General features: G+C 38.7%; 1 protein-coding gene across 1 annotated transcript in view; it reads right to left on the bottom strand.

Moving 5' to 3' along the window:
• Positions 1–30: 30 nt before the first annotated feature.
• The window catches only part of LOC135467137 (uncharacterized), a 26,119-nt gene continuing 4,391 nt past the window's right edge, over positions 31–21,758 (bottom strand). Inside the window, exons 4-19 of the mRNA XM_064744899.1 lie at positions 21,265–21,386; positions 20,241–20,325; positions 18,967–19,083; positions 16,808–16,966; positions 14,901–15,311; positions 11,293–11,402; positions 10,032–10,099; positions 9,413–9,606; positions 7,052–7,237; positions 5,510–5,896; positions 4,397–4,509; positions 3,728–3,812; positions 3,326–3,442; positions 2,348–2,506; positions 1,310–1,723; positions 31–187 (exon numbers count right to left, since the gene is read on the bottom strand). Coding sequence (XP_064600969.1) covers positions 63–187; positions 1,310–1,723; positions 2,348–2,506; positions 3,326–3,442; positions 3,728–3,812; positions 4,397–4,509; positions 5,510–5,896; positions 7,052–7,237; positions 9,413–9,606; positions 10,032–10,099; positions 11,293–11,402; positions 14,901–15,311; positions 16,808–16,966; positions 18,967–19,083; positions 20,241–20,325; positions 21,265–21,386 — 2,852 coding nt within the window. The 3' untranslated portion in view covers positions 31–62. The remainder of the gene's footprint in view (positions 188–1,309; positions 1,724–2,347; positions 2,507–3,325; positions 3,443–3,727; positions 3,813–4,396; positions 4,510–5,509; positions 5,897–7,051; positions 7,238–9,412; positions 9,607–10,031; positions 10,100–11,292; positions 11,403–14,900; positions 15,312–16,807; positions 16,967–18,966; positions 19,084–20,240; positions 20,326–21,264; positions 21,387–21,758) is intronic.

The following is a 21,758-nucleotide window of genomic DNA, read 5'->3' as shown; positions in this document are numbered from 1 at the left end:
GTATAACATTAGTATATTGATGAATGAATAAAAAAGACAAAAATTATTTGAATGGAGCAGTTTTAAAAACACCAAACCTCATAGGTGAATGTCAGCTGAAATGCGTTGTAGGCTGGCGTTCCCACATCTGTTAAGTTTGAGGAACAGTCTTGATTCAGAGTTATTTCTCCTTTGAGAGTTGTAATCTCTGTCAAAAATAATTGTACAAAACATGAAGACATTTTTTCTTTGATCAAAGAGGCAAAACTGGACATTATTTTGTTCAAATTTAATTTAACTATTGTTTTCAGTTTAAAATAGCTAAAATGCAAATAACTATCTATACACATGTATAAAAGAAGACTGTATCTTGCACACACATACTGACATTTCTGTACACACACCTTAAGAACAGTTCATTTTGATGTCTCCACCACTTTCTCTCTCTCACACACACAGATTGACTGTGACATTTTTGTTTACACACCTTAACAACAGTTCATGTTGAGGTCTCCAACACTTTCTCTCTCTCTCACACACACACAGATTGACTGTGACATTTCTATTTACACACCTTAAGAACAGTTCATGTTGAGGTCTCCACCAATGTCTCTCTCTCTCAAACACACATTTCTGTTCACACACCTGACAAACACTTGATGTTGAGGTCTTCATCCCTCTCTAACACACACACACACAGACACACAGACTGATAGATTTCTGTTCACACACCTGAAGAACAGTTGATGTTGAGGTCTTCATCCCTCTCCAACACACACACACACACAGACACACAGACTGAGAGATTTCTCTTAACACACCTGAAGAACAGTTGATGTTGAGGTCTTCATCCCTCTCCAACACACACACACACACACACACACACACACACACACACACACACACACACACACACAGACTGACAGATTTCTGTTCACACACCTGAAGAACAGTTGATGTTGAGGTCTTCATCCCTCTCCAACACACACACACACACAGACACACACACACACAGGCACACAGATTGTGACATTTCTGTTCACACACCTGAAGAACAGTTGATGTTGAGGTCTTCATCCCTCTCCAACACACACACACACACACAGGCACACAGATTGTGACATTTCTGTTCACTCACCTGAAGAACAGTTGATGTTGAGGTCTTCATCCCTCTCCAACACACACACACACACACACACACAGACACACAGATTGTGACATTTCTGTTCACACACCTGAAGAACAGTTGATGTTGAGGTCTTCATCCCTCTCCAACACACACACACACACACACACAGGCACACAGATTGTGACATTTCTGTTCACACACCTGAAGAGCAGTTGATGTTGAGGTCACCATTCTCTGAGAAAACACGAGTGGTGATCAATTCCCATCCCAGCTGGTTGACGCAGAAGCAACTAGTGGTATTGCGCTGGTCATATGTGCCTACACACTGACGCGGCTCGTACTGACCATTGTCTTGGCAGCTGATGTATGGGATGTTTGTAAAGTCATTTAGTAACATGTTCCTTAGCAAGCTAAAAGGAAGAGGCGTGTTCCCTTGGTAGTAGGGCTCCAGGGACCAATATCCTGCTATGCTGGCAATGAGGGACCACACATGAGTGTTGTTCTCAGAATTGATCACCACATCTCTAACTGTAACTCTGGAATTTGTTGCCAGACTGTTGATAACGTTCAAGGACTGCTGTCTTAAGGCTGTCTCTTGTTTGCAGGGTGAAAAATCTTACCAAGAAAACAACAATAACAAAAAATAAAGTCACATAAAATGGCAAGTATTTGTAAATTTTAGGAACATTCAAAAGTCCAAGTTGACTTAATATTTCAAGAACATTGCAACGATGGCAGAGCATTCATATGTACAGCTAAACAAAACCAGAGTAGCTTGGGGCCATCATCTGAATCTTGATGGCCTAGGTTGTAATTGAATCAAGCCCTCATATGTAAAAGCCATGAAATAAACAATATAAGAAGTAAAGGGACTTAAACCATGAAGTTTACAGCAATAAGACTCATATTCAATTTGTTTTTGCTGTGTGGTTCTACAGATATAGTGGTAACATCAAAAAGTTATAGACAGACAGACAAAGACCTAGACAAACAGACAGACAGAGACAGACACACACAGAGCAAAAACAGGTAGACAATGCCATTCCATAACATGGCAATAATATGTGAGTTTTGAGCTTGGTTTGAATTACTTCTTCAATCCTGAAGGGATAGTGACTAAAAGGGTATGACCTAAGTTCCTTAGTTCTCTAAGGCAATAAAATAGGGTAACAGAAGCACATAAATGTGCAGAAACAAATACCCTTGTGCAGTAGCCCTTGCTGCTTTGAATGACCTTACCAGTCATGGTGGGGTCAGTACACCTCCCCATACATCCATCCATACAGCACTTCTGAGCCCCGGGGCACTGCCAGTCTGAGGTACACTCATGGGCACAGCGCTGTCCTAGCTCCAGAGTTAGTTTGGTGATGTTCACGGGACACACGCCAAGCTTCAGGACTGGGCCAAACAAGGAAAAATGTGTTAACACACAACAGATGTACAATGCTTATGGACTGTGCCACACAACAGTGAAAAAAAAACAAAAAAAAAGTTTCATTGCTTAATTTAAGCTGTTATCCAACAGTGTTGCTGCAGTCCACGCAACTAGATTTTTACTACTTCTGGTAGCTTGATGTCAATAAAGTTCATGATAGTGATAAAAAAAAACAAGAAAATTGTAAAGGAATGTACTGGATTTAAGCCCTACACTGCCAAACATCATTTACAATTGGCCAAGTACTGAAGACTAGAATGGAGATGAAGTGGCTTTGATCTTCTACTAATACCCCAGGACAAAAGACAGAAAGACTACATAGTTGTGAAGTTGGTGCTGGAGAGCAGAAGACAGAAAGAATACATTGTTACCGTTCCCATGGTAAACTGCAGTCAATTGTTTCATGCAGTCTAGCAGGAAGATCTCATGTTTTATTTACATATATGTAGGATGGTTTTGTAAAATTTTTGCTGGTTTTAAAAATGAAAACAATACAAAGTACAAAAAACAATTCTTGCAGATTTATAATCGTGATGTCAAGGGGCACCAGATAGAGAGTGATTTAAATGATTTTAATTATTTTAAAAATTGACCTACTTTTGAGCCAATTTCATAGATCAGTTTTGGCCTCATTTGGATTGCAAACTAAAAGTTTTTTACAGTGTGGGTGGGGTCAATTATCATCACTGTATATGAACTAGAGTCATCTTTAAGGTCATCACTACACTACTGGACAGGTCAAATAAATAAGCAATAGTAACATATATTCTCTCCAGACTCACTAGGTCTCTCACAGTAGGGACCCCCAAATCCATGCTGACAGAGGCAGCGAAGGCCTTTCATGTCGTTCACACACTGGCCGCCGTTCTGACATGGAAGATGGATATTTGTGCATGCACCTGAAAACAATCAATTTTTATATTACTGAGAAAAACCAAGGGCCAATTACATTATTTTCAAGTACAAAATTGAAATACAAGTTCAGAGCTTTTTTTTTTTTTTGGTGTTTTTATCTTTCTTGTACCAGTGTTCCTCAAAATCACACAGCTCTTTCTCAAACAATGCAGGGTTTCATCAGACTGAGATTCATGGATATTCTGATGAGAATAGAAAAAAATCCTCTTTAAAAAAGGACAGATTATTTCATATCTACCTACTTTTAGTATTAAAGGTTTTTGCCTTACCATAACACATGGGAACAAGTCTGCAGGTTGTACCCACACAGCTCCGTTGTGAAACACATGTCTGCCCCTCTGAACAGACATGACCCTGAAAACAGTGCGGTATTTATAAATTTACATGTACATTACAATATTACCTGTAGGTACAAATTCATCAAACTTTACAATTGCACTTATTCAACAAAGACAACTCCATTCCAGCTATGTATTACTACATGTATAGTCACATCATCTCTACATTAAGGTCTACCACTCAGCTATATACACCTCTTCAATGGTTCGGTTACAGCCTCTCCCTGGATTATGTCCCTTGGCCAATCTGGGTTTCAATTTGATTGATTTGATTCTTTAACTGATCAATGTCCATAAAATGTAGACTTACTCTATATTTTTTCATTTTTTTGTGTCATTATCAGGTATCAGTTGGGAAAACTGTAGCGTAGCGCCTGGAACAAACCAGCACTTTGGCAGACGCCTGGTAAATCTCCTAAATTAAAGGCTTGATTAATCCAGTCAGGGCCTGATAATTTCACAAAGGCAATTTCATAAAAAAAAACATATGGTCAATTAATAAATGAATGATTTCAGTTTCATAACAAATTACTACATGTTGAAAATTAAAATATTACAAATGCCTCAGAGTGATTGTGAATTAAGGTACAAAAGTCTCACCGCACAGGGGTTTGTAGTTGTGGTGTCGTTAGACACACATCTGTAACCTCCATACTGATCCAGGGGCTGACACGTCCGGCCTTGAGGACAGCTCTCCAGCTGGCAGGTTACATCTGACAACAACAACAACAACAACAGTGTGAGTATTTCACAACCCAGTTTAGGTCAAACAAACTTTAATTGTTGTTTTATGGGCAGAAAAAATCCGAGGAGGGTATGAACATAGAAATAAAACTTGAACACCGTATGGTTTGTGGGAAATGTGGATTATCACGGTAATTTTCCCTGCTAAGATATTTATATGTCTGATCGGAAATACTTTAAAAACTGGAAATTAAATCACAAAAACATCAAGATCATGCAAAATAAAAAATTTCCAGTTTTATTTTCATTCCATCTGTGGACTTTTTGGTGTTGGCTCACCAGTAGAACACATAAAGATGGTGTCACCTTGGGATCACTTAATATATGAGTACATGTGCAAGTGAAAACAAAATTAAAGACACTATACCATAGAATTTCTAGTTCGTAACTTGTGTGTATTTTGTTTTAATACGAAGTCTTTGTATGCTACAGACTTAACATTTAAGGACGAATCAGTTTAGAAATCTGTGATTTTTTGTATGTTTCAGCAACATGCATGACAAAAACGTGATGTTATTCTCGTTTTATTTCTCAATTTCGTGTTCTGGTGCACACAGTGAAATACATACTCTAGGAGAGTTCATGAAAGTCATCTTTTTAATGTATAGATTTACTGAATTTTTAAGACCTCAAATAGAAATAAAAACAAATCAATATTAACATGCCTAACTAACAACCCAATCCCCTTTTTTAAAGTGAATAGAAAAAAAAAACATACGTGCACAAATTGCACAAGTGGAATGCTATATGCATAAACTTTGCCCAATGCAATCAATGTGAGTTCAAGGTCTGCCAGCAAAGTGCAGGTTGTGGTAGCGAGTTTCCATGGAATCTGCCTGATTTTCTCCCACCATAATGCTGGCCACCATATAAGTGAAATATTCTAGAGTAGGATGTCATACTCCAATCAAACACATAAATCAAACCTGACTGCTACAAGCAAAATAGTATGAAATAGTATGACCCAACCTGCACAGCTGCCCATAACGGAACTTGTTCTTGGTCTCTTGATTCCTCTATTATCCACACAGAAACAGCCCACGACAGTTCCGTCAACACGCACAGCACACTGTCTGCTGGCAAAGTCTCCGTTTGGCAGACAGTGAGCGGTTTGGAATGAGTAGTCCGCCTTCAGTAATTGTAGAGCGAGGGAGATTGGGACTCCACCATAGTCCCGCTGAACTCTCTCCAGATCCCACTCTGACCAGAATTCACGACCTAGTTCCTCCACAATAGTCATGTTGCGGCCAGCCATCAACAGCTGAGAAATGGTAAGTGAGCTGTACTTCTCTACTGCTTTTACAGCCTCACTTAACAGCAGCATTGTGTAGTTTTTACGCTGACACTCCGTCTGGCCTGAAAACAACCACCAGTCGATTACAAATCTCATCTCTTACCGATGACATTAATTGAACACGCCATAAGAAACTCAAAACTTCTGTTCAAACAACAATTACTTTAAATTTTACAAACACATCTATAAAAGTACTTTCATTATGCAGAGGTGATAAACTTCATAAAATTCTGTGCTGAAGTACCAAAATTAATTTTCTTGTACATCACATATGGATTAATTAAAATCTATTCATCTTGTCTGTATAGTATATATATATATATATAGATATTGCTTAAATGGTTTTCTACTCTGTAATCGAACCATTTTTTCATAATTTTACGTTGTTTAAGTTGGGGTCTGTAGGAAAACAATTAACACCAGTTGTTAGAAAATGAAATAAAATAAATATGGACGTCCAAAAGTGGAAATACTGTAGAATAATGTGCAATGCACTAAATGCCTTTCAGCTATAACACAATTGTATGGGATAACTTCCTCACAAGGCAATGAAGCCACAGGCCCAACAACCTTGATAAAAATCTGTATATCTTGTACAAATTTTAAGAAAATTTCTCAAAAAAGTGATATTGTGTTTACTTGTCTGTCACAGAATATACATGAATGACCTGAAAAACCCAAATGACCTTGAAGACCTAAATGTAGGTCAAGGATCTTCCCTTGCAGGCGTAAGTGGGAAGGTCTGCCAGCAACCTGTGGATGGTCGTGGGTTTCCTCCGGGCTGTGCCCAGTTTCCTCCCACCATAATGCGGGCCGCTGTCGTATAAGTGAAATATTCTTGAGTACGGCGTAAAACACCACTCAAATAAAAAAAAAATAAATCCCTTGCAGGCCTCGTTTTGAAAACAGCAAATTTTTCATTGATACATATTCAAATGTAAAGTGTTTATACAGATGTTGGAGGGACAGACAAAAAGATGTGTGATTGCTACAAGATTACCAATTTTGACCAAGGGGTACAAGTGAACATTTTTTCATCCTTGGGTTAATTTTTTACTACTAAGAACAATAAATATATGCAACTTCTGTAGAGCCAAGAGGCTCCACTGATGGACAAAAACAGGATCTCAAAAACAATACTGAGCTTCCAGTCAAGTCCAAAGAAAAAATAAAGAGCTTAGGAAGTATGATAAAATGAACAAAGAATGAAGTCTTACCTAGAGCCACAGTTGGTGTACACTGTGAGTGACACCCCACAGTACAGCACCTCTTGGAGTCTCCACACTTGCTGTCTCGCACACAATCAGAAGGACAGCTACCGTTGAAGCTGAAGGCCAAGTCAACTATACCAGGAACGCTGGACAGAGGTATTAGAGGGCATCTTTGGGAAGGACCTGATGGAACTGAAAAAAAAAAAAAACCCCAACATTTGCTTTGTAAAAATAAACATCAATCAACTCAAGCACATTTGAATGTATTGCATGGATCCATGTGGCTCTGCAGTATATCATATTGGAATTCCCAGAACCTGAAGACTGGTCGTATTACTGCTTATAGTTTTAAAGACACTGTGAATTAAAATTAGAGTCAAATATAAATCTGACACCTGAAATTTGGGAGGGAGAAGCTCTGTAGTTTAATAAATGGTTTCTCTAAATTTTTGAAGATACAAGTATAATGTTAGCATGCCAAATATGCATTATTAATTTAATTTACAAGCCTATTTACAGAAAAAGAGATAGACAAACTGACGTAACTTTTTCAAAATGACAAAAGTAATGGATCCGTCCTAAAGATTTTTTGGTAATGGGTAAACATATATAATACTGGACTCAGACAATGTTCTTTGCACAGTTTTCGACAAGGGCAAGAACTCCGTCAGTTTTTATCCAACTTGTGGTACTTAATAAGTAACATACTGCAGCCAATGCTCAATTAAGCTGAAACATCAAAACATAATGTGATACGTGTAAGGAGTTACAGTCCATTGATAATAAGAACTTCACTCTGTAAAAAAAAGGGGTACAAGTTTCAAGCATTATCAAGATATGATTAGATTAGATGTTTTATGCAGGGAAAAGATGACAGACAGAGTGCCATTTGCCACATTCCCACTCCCTATGCCTGCCACAATACAATTGGATGTACATACAGTGACTGTATGTTATATGGTTGTGTGTTGCAGCAATGCTATGCTGTTGGTGAGGATCTTGGGAGGAATTTGGATGCAGACACGATTTTATATGCTAATAGCAACTTCTGTAAGAAGTTTAGAAACCGGGTTGTCCGAGGCATCTTTCATACGCCAATAGCGACCTGTCGATTTGCTTTCAGAGTACCCGGAGTGATACCTACAGCACTATGACTGATCCTTAAATCTGTGAGTTGACAAGCAGCTGTGTTGTTGGTTTAGGCCAAATTATTTGGCAAGTACATCGATTGTTAGATATGTTTTATCAGTGATATTTGTGTGAGCTGATATGAAAGTAGACATGCTATAGCTTAATGTACATTTCTGTAATGTATCACCATAGGGAGATACCTATATACATGATCTGCACGGAGAACTTTTTTTTCATTCTTCTTGTGACTTATTTTAATGTCGCCCAGATGTTCCACTGAAATGTATGTTCCCACTGTAAATGTATGTTCCCACTGTAAATGTATGTTCCCACTCAAATGTATGTTCCCACTGTAAATGTATGTTCCACTGAAATGTATGTTCCCACTGTAAATGTATGTTCCCACTGAAATGTATGTTCCCACTGTAAATGTATGTTCCCACTGAAATGTATGTTCCCACTGTAAATGTATGTTCCACTGAAATGTATGTTCCCACTGTAAATGTATGTTCCACTGTAAATGTATGTTCCCACTGTAAATGTATGTTCCCAATGTAAATGTATGTTCCCACTGTAAATGTATGTTGAGGAGCTCTAGTTTATTTGTGTTGAGCGGTAACATTTTGCCTGCCTGTAATGCTGCTCAGTGGGCAATACTAGCTTGCTGTCCATAACTCTTGGAACTCCAATGATCAACTGAGCACAGGACTCTGTGCATCCCTGCCAATCCAACAAAAGGACATGACAGCACCTCAGGGTTAAATGAGCAACTAATCGCCACACAGAGGGGCCTCAGAAAATTAACCTTTTTTTTTTTCTCTGTTCCTATTTCTTCTTTTGGATATGTACAGCTGTAAGTTTTCTATAGTTGCAACTGTAACTTTACTTCGTTTTTGTGTTAAGACTGGCCAAGTACACATTTACTTCATTTAACTGCATATTTCGCCTTACCTTTTTTCCAGTATGTACTCAAAACAGCTTTAATAAAAAGACGCAACTCAACTCAACTTAACGGGTCATTTGCATATGATCTCAGTCTCTGATGGCCATACAACTTTGGACTGAGCGGGCATACACGTAACGATTGGAGATCAACTCCAGTGAAGTCGCACTGTTATTTAGCATACAGGAGCGCTTAGGGTCCTACACAACATGTCTGTGTTTTATGCTCTTGTGAATGCCAGGCTTCAAACAATTTGTATAACAGCCACCCACAGGAATAAATAAGTGAACTACCTTGTAGTCGGAGTGATGCTGGGTCTGCGCTGATGGTGGACTGCTCTAATTTTCGCATCAGGGTGGTCTTCAGTAGATCCATGGTGACTGACCACATACGTGTGTTTGTATCGTACATTGGAATTCCAGGGTCAGAACCTATGATCTTAGTGTTCCTCAAATCCAAGTCAAACGACACAACAACACTGCCACACCTGTGGTGATAACAAACACAGAATTAGTGATTTATATAGCTACAGTCTTTCTCATGTTGATCTATCACATAAAGAATTAAGACATCATCTACCCGGGCATGTGAACCTACATCGCATGTCAATGGGAAACTCGAGAACGAGCTATACAGAAGGTCCAAATGATAGTGGAACGCTCTGTGACATTTCAGTGCGTGGGTACTTTGTACATGGTTCATGAGTACACACAGATAATTGTGACATAATAAAGGAAAGAGCAAATAAGTTCACAGCTTTGGACTGTCTTGATACAGACGGGAAGGAGTTTTACAAGTTTCCCATTGTGTACACTTTGATGATTGCATGGTAACCTCCTAACTTTGTCACATTTTGTTGAAAACCATCTCATAATTAGCCACTTTTTGATTTCAGTTTAATTGTTCTCTTACCGAACCCCTGTTATCCGAATACCGTTGAAGATCTGCTGTACAGGGCTGTCTAAGAGAAGTATGTTAATCTGAAAGACAATCAAGACAAAACAAACGGATTGAGACATGAACTGCATCATGACTAAAATATCTTCACTCTATTTGCATAATCCAAATTCTACTGCAGCTGAATTTTAAAGCCATCATTCTAGCTGTAAGAAATATAATAATAATAATGACAAAAGGGAAAAGAAAAGGACTCCTGACATATAGCATCTGAAGTCAATAGGCTTGCCATGAATTACCTCCCTTGTTATGCGAGATTAGTCTTTGGGGAGTGAAACTACAAGAAATGGGACCTCATCTACAGTATGCAGGTTATGTCACGATCGTTACATATATTTTCATGGCAATCGAATGTAAAAAACACGATATCAGCCTTTAAGAGTCCCATAAATGTCAAAAGGTCTTGAATGAAGTCGATATTTTCAGCTTAATAGTGTACCAAAGCTCTCTGTTGTATTTAATTAGAGTCAGTATTTTAAAATTACCTTCAAATGGAATTAAAATATTCATAACATTTATCTTGTTCTTTCCAAATAAGTTTATAAAATTAACATCTGTCTCAAAAGGCAGGTTATCAATTATGCCCCTTGAACACCGAAACTTGTCATTACACATTTTCTGAGGTCCCAACTAACCACAGCTTACTTAATAAAACACACCCTTAATTTTGGGGCCAAGGGAAGTAATTCAGTCCAACCCTATTCAGCTCCACTTGGGCCCAATACATGTTTACGCTGACTGAGGCTTGGTAGCTTATACGGACAGCATTTATACACTCACATGGATTTCAATGTGAAAATAGCAGAGGAGTTCTCAGAAACTTTGTGAAGATTAAAAAAGACAACTATAAGCTATATTCAGTGTTAAAGAAAGATATCTACCACTTTTGTGCAAAGTATTTAACCACACTGGAAGCTATTGGAAATAGTTTTTGACAAATACTGTAAAAAAATTAATTCTTTTCCTAAATATAAAGACCCAAAGGCCAAAATCGATAAAACAAAGACAAAACAGAAAAACTAAGTACTCCAAATTCAAAAGTTCATCATGTCATATCAACAGTGACAAGAATGCATAAAGTAATTTGAAGTCGATTTTGAGAAATTTATTCAACAAGATACACACACAGACATGAATACAATTAAAATGACACCATTCACATCTGCAAAGAGGCAAAGAATGATATTTGAACTGTGCAAATTTCAAAATAGCATACCTGATTTGTGAAATTCTGCTGAAATGTGTTGTACGCGGCCGTTCCCATGGTTTCCAAGTCTGATGAACAATCTTGATTCAGGGTTATTTCTCCTTTGACGGTTGTAATCACTGTAAAAACAAGGTTTTATCACTTAAGCACCAAGACACCAAGTGTGGAAGTTGATGCAGATTTCAACTGTTCTGATGGCTTCCAATTTGGTTGAAACCAGTGGGACATTAAACACCTGCCTGAAAATTGTCAAACTGAAAACTATATACTTAAAATTTTCCAAACTACTTGTGAGCACATAGTAAATGTGAATTTTTGTTTGTTTTTTTTTTTTTGTACATCTACCATTTATATCTCCTGAAATATAAAAAAGGAAACAGTATAGTGCACATTACACTCATACATAGAGTGTAACATTTCTGTTTACACAACTTAAGATCAGTACATGTTGAGGTCTCTATCACTCTCTAACACACACACAGACTATGACATTCTATCTACACACCTGAACAAAAGTTCATGTTGAGGTCTCTATCACTCTTTACAACACACACACACAGACTGAGACATTTCTGCTTACACACCTGAACAAAAGTTCATGTTGAGGTCTCTAAGACACACAAACACAGATTGTGACATTTCTGCTTACACACCTGAACAAAAGTTCATGTTGAGGTCTCTATCACTCTTTACAACACACACACACAGACTGAGACATTTCTGCTTACACACCTGAACAAAAGTTCATGTTGAGGTCTCTAAGACACACAAACTCAGACTGAGACATTTCTGCTTACACACCTGAACAAAAGTTCATGCTGAGGTCTCTATCACTCTTTACAACACACACACACAGACTGAGACATTTCTGCTTACACACCTGAACAAAAGTTCATGTTGAGGTCTCTAAGACACACAAACTCAGACTGAGACATTTCTGCTTACACACCTGAACAAAAGTTCATGTTCAGGTCTCTACCACTCTTTACAACACACACACACAGACTGAGACATTTCTGCTTACACACCTGCACAAAAGTTCATGTTGAGGTCTCTAAGACACACAAACACAGACTGTGACATTTCTGCTTACACACCTGAACAAAAGTTCATGTTGAGGTCTCTATCACTCTTTACAACACACACACACAGACTGAGACATTTCTGCTTACACACCTGAACAAAAGTTCATGTTGAGGTCTCTAAGACACACAAACACAGATTGTGACATTTCTGCTTACACACCTGAACAAAAGTTCATGTTGAGGTCTCTATCACTCTTTACAACACACACACACAGACTGAGACATTTCTGCTTACACACCTGAACAAAAGTTCATGTTGAGGTCTCTAAGACACACAAACTCAGACTGAGACATTTCTGCTTACACACCTGAACAAAAGTTCATGTTGAGGTCTCTATCACTCTTTACAACACACACACACAGATTGAGACATTTCTGCTTACACACCTGAACAAAAGTTCATGTTGAGGTCTCTATCACTCTTTACAACACACACACACAGACTGAGACATTTCTGCTTACACACCTGAACAAAAGTTCATGTTGAGGTCTCTAAGACACACAAACACAGATTGTGACATTTCTGCTTACACACCTGAACAAAAGTTCATGTTGAGGTCTCTATCACTCTTTACAACACACACACACAGACTGAGACATTTCTGCTTACACACCTGAACAAAAGTTCATGTTGAGGTCTCTAAGACACACAAACACAGATTGTGACATTTCTGCTTACACACCTGAACAAAAGTTCATGTTGAGGTCTCTATCACTCTTTACAACACACACACACAGACTGAGACATTTCTGCTTACACACCTGAACAAAAGTTCATGTTGAGGTCTCTAAGACACACAAACTCAGACTGAGACATTTCTGCTTACACACCTGAACAAAAGTTCATGCTGAGGTCTCTATCACGCTTTACAACACACACACACAGACTGAGACATTTCTGCTTACACACCTGAACAAAAGTTCATGTTGAGGTCTCTAAGACACACAAACTCAGACTGAGACATTTCTGCTTACACACCTGAACAAAAGTTCATGTTCAGGTCTCTACCACTCTTTACAACACACACACACAGACTGAGACATTTCTGCTTACACACCTGCACAAAAGTTCATGTTGAGGTCTCTAAGACACACAAACACAGACTGTGACATTTCTGCTTACACACCTGAACAAAAGTTCATGTTGAGGTCTCTATCACTCTTTACAACACACACACACAGACTGAGACATTTCTGCTTACACACCTGAACAAAAGTTCATGTTGAGGTCTCTAAGACACACAAACACAGATTGTGACATTTCTGCTTACACACCTGAACAAAAGTTCATGTTGAGGTCTCTATCACTCTTTACAACACACACACACAGACTGAGACATTTCTGCTTACACACCTGAACAAAAGTTCATGTTGAGGTCTCTAAGACACACAAACTCAGACTGAGACATTTCTGCTTACACACCTGAACAAAAGTTCATGTTGAGGTCTCTATCACTCTTTACAACACACACACACAGATTGAGACATTTCTGCTTACACACCTGAACAAAAGTTCATGTTGAGGTCTCTATCACTCTTTACAACACACACACACAGACTGAGACATTTCTGCTTACACACCTGAACAAAAGTTCATGTTGAGGTCTCTAAGACACACAAACACAGATTGTGACATTTCTGCTTACACACCTGAACAAAAGTTCATGTTGAGGTCTCTATCACTCTTTACAACACACACACACAGACTGAGACATTTCTGCTTACACACCTGAACAAAAGTTCATGTTGAGGTCTCTAAGACACACAAACTCAGACTGAGACATTTCTGCTTACACACCTGAACAAAAGTTCATGTTGAGGTCTCTATCACTCTTTACAACACACACACACAGACTGAGACATTTCTGCTTACACACCTGAACAAAAGTTCATGTTGAGGTCTCTAAGACACACAAACTCAGACTGAGACATTTCTGCTTACACACCTGAACAAAAGTTCATGTTGAGGTCTCTATCACTCTTTACAACACACACACACAGACTGAGACATTTCTGCTTACACACCTGAACAAAAGTTCATGTTGAGGTCTCTAAGACACACAAACACAGATTGTGACATTTCTGCTTACACACCTGAACAAAAATTCATGTTGAGGTCTCTAAGACACCCAAACACAGATTGTGACATTTCTGCTTACACACCCGAACAAAAATTCATGTTGAGGTCTCTAAGACACCCAAACACAGATTGTGACATTCTGCTTACACACCTGAACAAAAGTTCATGCTGAGGTCTCCATCACTCTCTAAGACACACACACACAGGCTGTGACATTTCTGTTCACAATTAGACTGGAAACCGACTGTGACACGCTCTTCCCATGACTGAAGAAAAGTTCATACTGAGGTCTTCATCACTTTCTCACTCTCTCACACACATTTCTGTTTACACATCTCAAGAACAGTTGATGTTGGGTCCTCTACCATTCTCTCTCTCTCTCTCTCTCTCTCTCCCTCCCTCCCTATCTCTCACACGCACAAACACAGATTGTGACACTTCTGTTTACATACCTGAAGAACAGTTGATGTTTAGGTCACCATTCTCTGAGAAAACACGAGAGGAGATCAATTCCCATCCCAGCTGGTTGACGCAGAAGCAACTGGTGGTATTGCGCTGGTCATTTGTGCCCACACACTGACGTGTCTCGTACCGACCATCGGCTTGGCAGCTGATGTATGGGATACTTAAGTTGGTCTGTATCATGGTCTTAAGTTGGGCAAACGGGATAAGTGTGACCTCACTGTAGTAAAGTTCAATCATCCAATGCCCTGCTAGGCTGGCAATAAGGGACCACACATGGGTGTTGTTCGCAGAATTGATTAAAAGATCTCCAACTGTAGCTCCTGGTTTTGTGGCTAGATTGTTGATTACATCCAATGACTGCTGCTTCACAGCTCTCTCTTGATTACAGGGGGACAAATCTTATAAAAAAAAATTCAACAAAAAAAAAACTATACACAGAAAAGCAAATGTTTGTCAAACTTTTATCCCATTCAGAATTCCGTCAGCTTATTTTATTTAAGTAAAATTGCGCTAAAAAAATTTTTATTTAATTTATCTGTTTTGTGCAGTGAGTGCTTAGGGTTTAACATCGTACTTAACAATTTTTCTGTTACATGACGATGAAGGAGTCCTCAGACTGTATGTAATGTGCCTCCTTGTTGCAGGATGGATTTCAACTGCTCTTTTATCTAGTGCTGCTTCAATGAGACGGCTTATAAGTAAGCCTCCCTACCAGAGCCATTATACTGATACAAGACAACCGTTGCAATATCCCCTTAATGATGAACGCCAAGTCAGGAAGCTTCCTCTTTTAAGGTCTTGGGTGCGACCCGGCACAGGATTGACACTGGATCTACCACCCTTATTGGATCTATCTGTTTAGTGTTTAACATTGATGAACATACAACATTCACTGACGAGGTGAAGGATGTGAGCTTTGGATATGCCTTTTAAGGCACAGTATGATCAAAATACTTTATTCACTTCTACAGAAGCAGACAAGGTTATGGGTGGAAGAAACCAGTCACTAACTACTGACTTTCACCAGGTACAGTACATGAGCTTTGGATATGCCTGTCAGGGCACAGTATGATCAAAATGCTTTATTCACTTCTACATAAGCGGACAAGGTTATGGGTGGAAGAAACCAGTCACTAACTACTGACCTTCACCAGGTACAGTACATGAGCTTTGGATATGCCTGTCAGGGCACAGTATGATCAAAATGCTTTATTCACTTCTACAGAAGCAGACAAGGTTATGGGTGGAAGAAACCAGTCACTAACTACTGACCTTCACCAGGTACAGTACATGAGCTTTGGATATGCCTGTCAGGGCACAGTATGATCAAAATGCTTTATTCACTTCTACAGAAGCAGGCAAGGTTATGGGTGGAAGGAACCAGTCACTAACTACTGACCTTCACCAGGTACAGTGAGCTTTGGATATGCCTGTCAAGGCACAGTATGATCAAAATGCACAAGACCTGTCTTCGTTTTTAAGTGTTATTAAATGAAGCAATTCTTCCAACACAATGCTGACATGAAAAACAAATATAACACAAAAAGGGGCATGACTATATAAATTTCAAAGGAACAGGGCTCATTTTCCACTGGCCTGATGGCAGAGACATAAAGTGGACTCTACCTGACGCGGAACTAAAGATACAGCAGCGACCTAGAAGATTACAGATGGATGGATGGACAGATGAACAATGTCATACCATAAGATGACAACAAAATGTGCGTCTTTAACAGCAACCAGCCAGATCTGGATTTGAACTGCTAGTATTTAAATTTCTAAAAGGACAGTGGCCTAAGAAGATCTGGAAGATGTATTACGCCAACAAAAGTAAATCTTTCTTGGAAAACAAATACCCTTTTGCAGTAGCCCTTGCTGCTTTGAATGACCTTACCAGTCATGGTGGGGTCAGTACACCTCCCCATACATCCATCCATACAGCACTTCTGAACCCCGGGGCACTGCCAGTCTGAGGTACACTCATGGGCACAGCGCTGTCCTAGCTCCAGATTTAGTTTGGTGATGTTCACCGGACACACACCAAGCTTCAGGACTGTGCCAAACAAAAAAATTTTAAATACTTCAGAAAATTGCTCACAGAACACATGTACAAAGGAGTGCTTCGAGACTGTGTCTAATATAAGCATAACCTCTCATGAATTAAATCACAAAATAACGTTGCAAAATTTGCTTCAATCCCTATGAATTCCCACTTCTCTAACACTACATTACACCTGGGGGGATTATTAAAAAATTTTCTGTTGCAGGTACCTTGACCTACCCATTAAAATCAGGATGAATCAAACTTTGGGAAGGGTGGGGCAGGGGAGGTGTCTTAGAATTTTTTTTGTGTGTGTCCTTTATGTAGGTTGAACCACAGCAATGTTAAACACGAGACAATGTACTGTTTCAACTTACAGAAATCAGACTCAGCATTACGTGTTTCCTCTCATAAGAAAATCCATTTTCCCCCACTAAATTTGTCGCATCAGTACATATGTATGTCTTCACCACCCAGGCTCTGAATGATCTACCAGTAGCATTCTTTGTGTAGGAGAAGGGGTCAGTCTAGTGTATTCAATTATAAACAGCAGAACTGTATTGATATGCAAATCGCACCGTCGCCCAGCTCTGGGCAAGCCTTAACCTCTGAAGTTTCAGCATGTTTTTGTAGGGATCCGATCACCTATTGTTTTTCATATTTGTTTTGAATTTTACCTGTGGTAAATAGATTAAATGTAAGTGTTGTGCGCATCTCTTTAACACACCTACCTGTACATGACTTTACAATGGCTTTACTGAAATGGCTTAGTAACAAGGTCAAACTTAAGTTCCAAAAAAAATGCACAGGCTCTCCACTAGGCCTGTGAATTGTATGAGCAACTTGAACCTGCGACTCTAAATTTGACGGGAGGTTTTATATTCGTGTTGACTCCTTTTTTCCCCCATGGGGCAAGTCAATGAAAATAAGTTCATCTAACAAGTCACTGTTGAATTCTGTAAGTTGTCAGTTACCTGTAAGGCACTTGACTGTGAGATCCCAGAAAATGTGTAGGAGTGGAATTAGCCTGGCATTAACTCAATGTTTAAAACTGTTGCAATATGAAGTTGGTTAATGGGCATCCAATTCTACATATGCAAACACAATGTTCAACCCGTGCACACTGAGTTTATGATTGCCATTTTATGAAATCAGGTATGTCCGGAGAGTTCTCGCCTATCTTTAGAGGTGGAATGTAAATTTAATGATGTACAGACGTGGTAAAACCCTGTCATAACAACGCGAGAACGTGGTTTAAAAATGTATTAATTTCGGAAACTTTGCCCCAAGTAAGGTAAAGTGTGTAACTGACAGTTTCCGAAATGAAATGGCGGGAAAATAGAACCCTTCTGAAATAGGATGAAGACGACTTTGTTGACGGCTGGAAAACTTCCCCAGCATTTTACAGGAACTTAATGATAGGTACTTGTCAGTTGGGTCTTTATTGCTGAAATACACTTGTGTGATGATTTGTTAGATTTATTTATGGGCTGTGAACAGACAACACAAAACTGCATTCAATGTAGTGTAGCTGGCAGTTGGAGAAGCTGTCGTCAACTTGCCTGTTTCACAGAAATACGCTCTGAGACAGTTTCAGAATGTAACAGTTTTGTAACAATTATTGCTTTATACATGTTCTTTCCTCGTTTGAATTCATGAATAAAAATGAAGGTGTTGTCTGGAATTCTTCAAGCTAAAAAAAAAAACCTACCTACTGGCCGAGCAGCCAAACTTCAAAAACAACAGCTTGTTACCCACTTTTTACTGAGGGCCTGATTTTAATATACCATTAATTAGTTACTGTGGTAATATATTTAATAATACTTTACTCAAATGACACTAAGACTAGCTAGGGCATTAGCAGACTAAAATCTTTTAACAGTAACAGAAAAGTAATACTCCTAAAAAGTTACTCGGATGACTTGTTTGATTTCAATGATATTCGTTGTCACAAATTTGGAGTCAGCTTTGACAAACCAAGCCACAGTTTCACATATTGTGTCCAGACTCACTTGGTCTCTCACAGACAACACCCCCAAATCCATGACGACACAAGCAGTAGGGGCTCCCAAAGCTGTTTGTCACACACTGGCCTCCATGCTGACAGCGAAGATCAAAATCGCACACACCTGAAAACAATAAATTCTACATTACAGAAAAAGTTGAACTAGTTCAAATAATTCCACTGGAATTTAATTGGAGGAAGATCATTCTATCCAGGTTTCTTGATTGGTTCTGTTCACCACAATATATTTACAGAGGAACTCTTCCCTGCCTTTGGAACCAAGCTACAGGTACATTAATTTTGAAGATTCTCTTCTCTAAGTCTATGATGTCAGACAACAATTTACAGGTATGTTTTGGATACAGTTGTACAAGGGGAGAAAAAAAAAACTCCTGCTTGACAAAAAAAATCCAAACAGGAAAATTAAAAAGTATTACACTTTGGTACAAGCTGCATGAAGAAAACTGAAGAAAAAAAATTTTTTTTTTTTGCATTTGATACAGCTGATCACAATCTTAGTGACTGGAGACTAATATTATGCTGTCACGTCGACGTAACAAAAGTGCTATTTCAGTTCTAAACAATTTGAAGAAAACCCTTGGGAACAGAACTAACGTCACGATTCAAATAGATTTTTGACGAATAACACTGCAAGACATCACAACAGGCAAAACTGGAATTACAGAAAACTTCTGTTTCCGTACTATCCTCCGAGACTAACGACAACTGTTCTCACTGCCATTCTGTTACATTTTAGGAAAGCAGTAACGGAAATCACAGAAACCTTTTGTTTCCGTACTATCCTCCAAGACTAGAGACCGCTGTTCTCACTGCCATTTTGTTACATTTTAGGAAAGCAGTTAAGACTACCTCGATCTTTATCATGTAAGCCTGCTTTTAAGATATACATGTCTTCATGCTGTAGTAGCTCTTTACCAAACTGCCTGAGTACGAAGACTCAAGTGTTCCAACACTCAAGGTAAAGTCAGGATAAGATTTATCAGAATTAAGCAACCCTGGCTACATAATATCATGCAGTGAATGAACGATGCCAACACCTTGGTGACAATGGTAATTACCTACAGGCTTGAGTGTGTGGAACTGAGGTCTGACTTTCATGTGTTTTCTACAGAAATACATGGACAAGTTATTGTCTCAAAGGAATCATTTTCCTAGCCACTTGTGCAAGTTATAGGACAATGCTATTCTGGTGTTCTCCCATAACAAACAACTGATTACTTCATATCTACCTACATTCAGTATTAATGGTTTTTGCCTTACCATAACACATGGGGACAAGTCTGCAGCTGGTACCCACACAGCTCCGTTGTGAAACACATTTTTGCCTCTCACCACAGAAGTAACCCTAAAAACAGTGATTTCTTCATCAACTGAAATTATCACATATTCATATGTATTACAAGCAGCTGCACCTTCATGACACACTTATGCTGGATCACATATACATATGTATTACAAGCAGCTGCACCTTCATGACACACTTATGCTGGATCACATATACATATGTATTACAAGCAGCTGCACCTTCATGACACACTTATGCTGGATCACATATACATATGTATTACAAGCAGCTGCACCTTCATGACACACTTATGCTGGATCACATATTCACATGTATTACAAGCAGCTGCACCTTCATGACACACTTATGCTGAATCACATATACATATGTATTACAAACAGCTGCACCTTCATGACACACTTATGCTGGATCACATATACATATGTATTACAAGCAGCTGCACCTTCATGACACACTTATGCTGAATCACATATTTAAATGTATTACAAGCAGGTGCACTTTTATGATACACTTATGCTGGACTTATTTCACAGATAAAATTTTGTTTGAAACATTTAATATACTTAAGTATGTAACACAGGTCTACATATGCATGTAAGTCTACCACTCAGCTATATACACATTCTCAATGCTTGGCTACAGCTTCTCTCAGGATTATGTCCCTTGGCCACTCTGCATTTCATTTATTATTTAATTGATTGACGTTTATACGGTGCAGCCGTACTCAAGAATGCATCCCTTATATGCTGTCAGTTAGGTTTATAAAAGGCGAAATCTGAAGTGCCAGAGGCCTGTCTTAAAGGCACAGCCAAAGAAGCAAAAAAAAAGCATGAAAATTTCTTAAAAACCCCCCATGGAAATGTCACAGAGTGAAAGGATCGATGATTTCAGTTTAATAAGACACTACTACACACTGAATACCCAAAAATTACAACTCTGCACAGATCTGATTAAGTTTGTAATTGTGAATAGTCTCACCGCACAGGGATCTGTAGAAGGAGCCACTGTGGTGGTGTTAGACACACAGGTGTAACGTCCATACTCATCCAGGGTTTGGCAGGTCTGGCCTTGAGGACACCACCCCAGCTGACAGGTTAAATCTGACAAGAACAACGAAAGTTTTACACTATAGATTAGGGTCGCTTAGTATGAATGTGCCTATCACATGTAACATAATATAGAGTTATGGAATCCTTTATCTCTCACCTTAAAAAAAAAGAAACCCTAAACATGTATCAAACAGATTTTTAACACCAAAAATATAGCAAAAAAATAAATAAGAGAATAACAAATTAAAAAAGAAAAAAAACAAAAAACAACAGAATAATACCTGATCACACACACACACAAACAAATAACAGGACAACAATGGTAAATGTATCCATCAAAGAAAACATCAGTTCTGGCAATTGTGGTCAAAACAAAAGTTACAATTGACTTTGATTATAATAAAGACAAACATTCGTTGCGAC

Source organism: Liolophura sinensis, chromosome 6 (assembly GCF_032854445.1).
Source record: "Liolophura sinensis isolate JHLJ2023 chromosome 6, CUHK_Ljap_v2, whole genome shotgun sequence".
NCBI lineage: Eukaryota > Metazoa > Mollusca > Polyplacophora > Chitonida > Chitonidae > Liolophura > Liolophura sinensis.
Note: the sequence above shows the minus strand (reverse complement) of the source record. Positions and strands in the feature narration are given on the sequence as shown.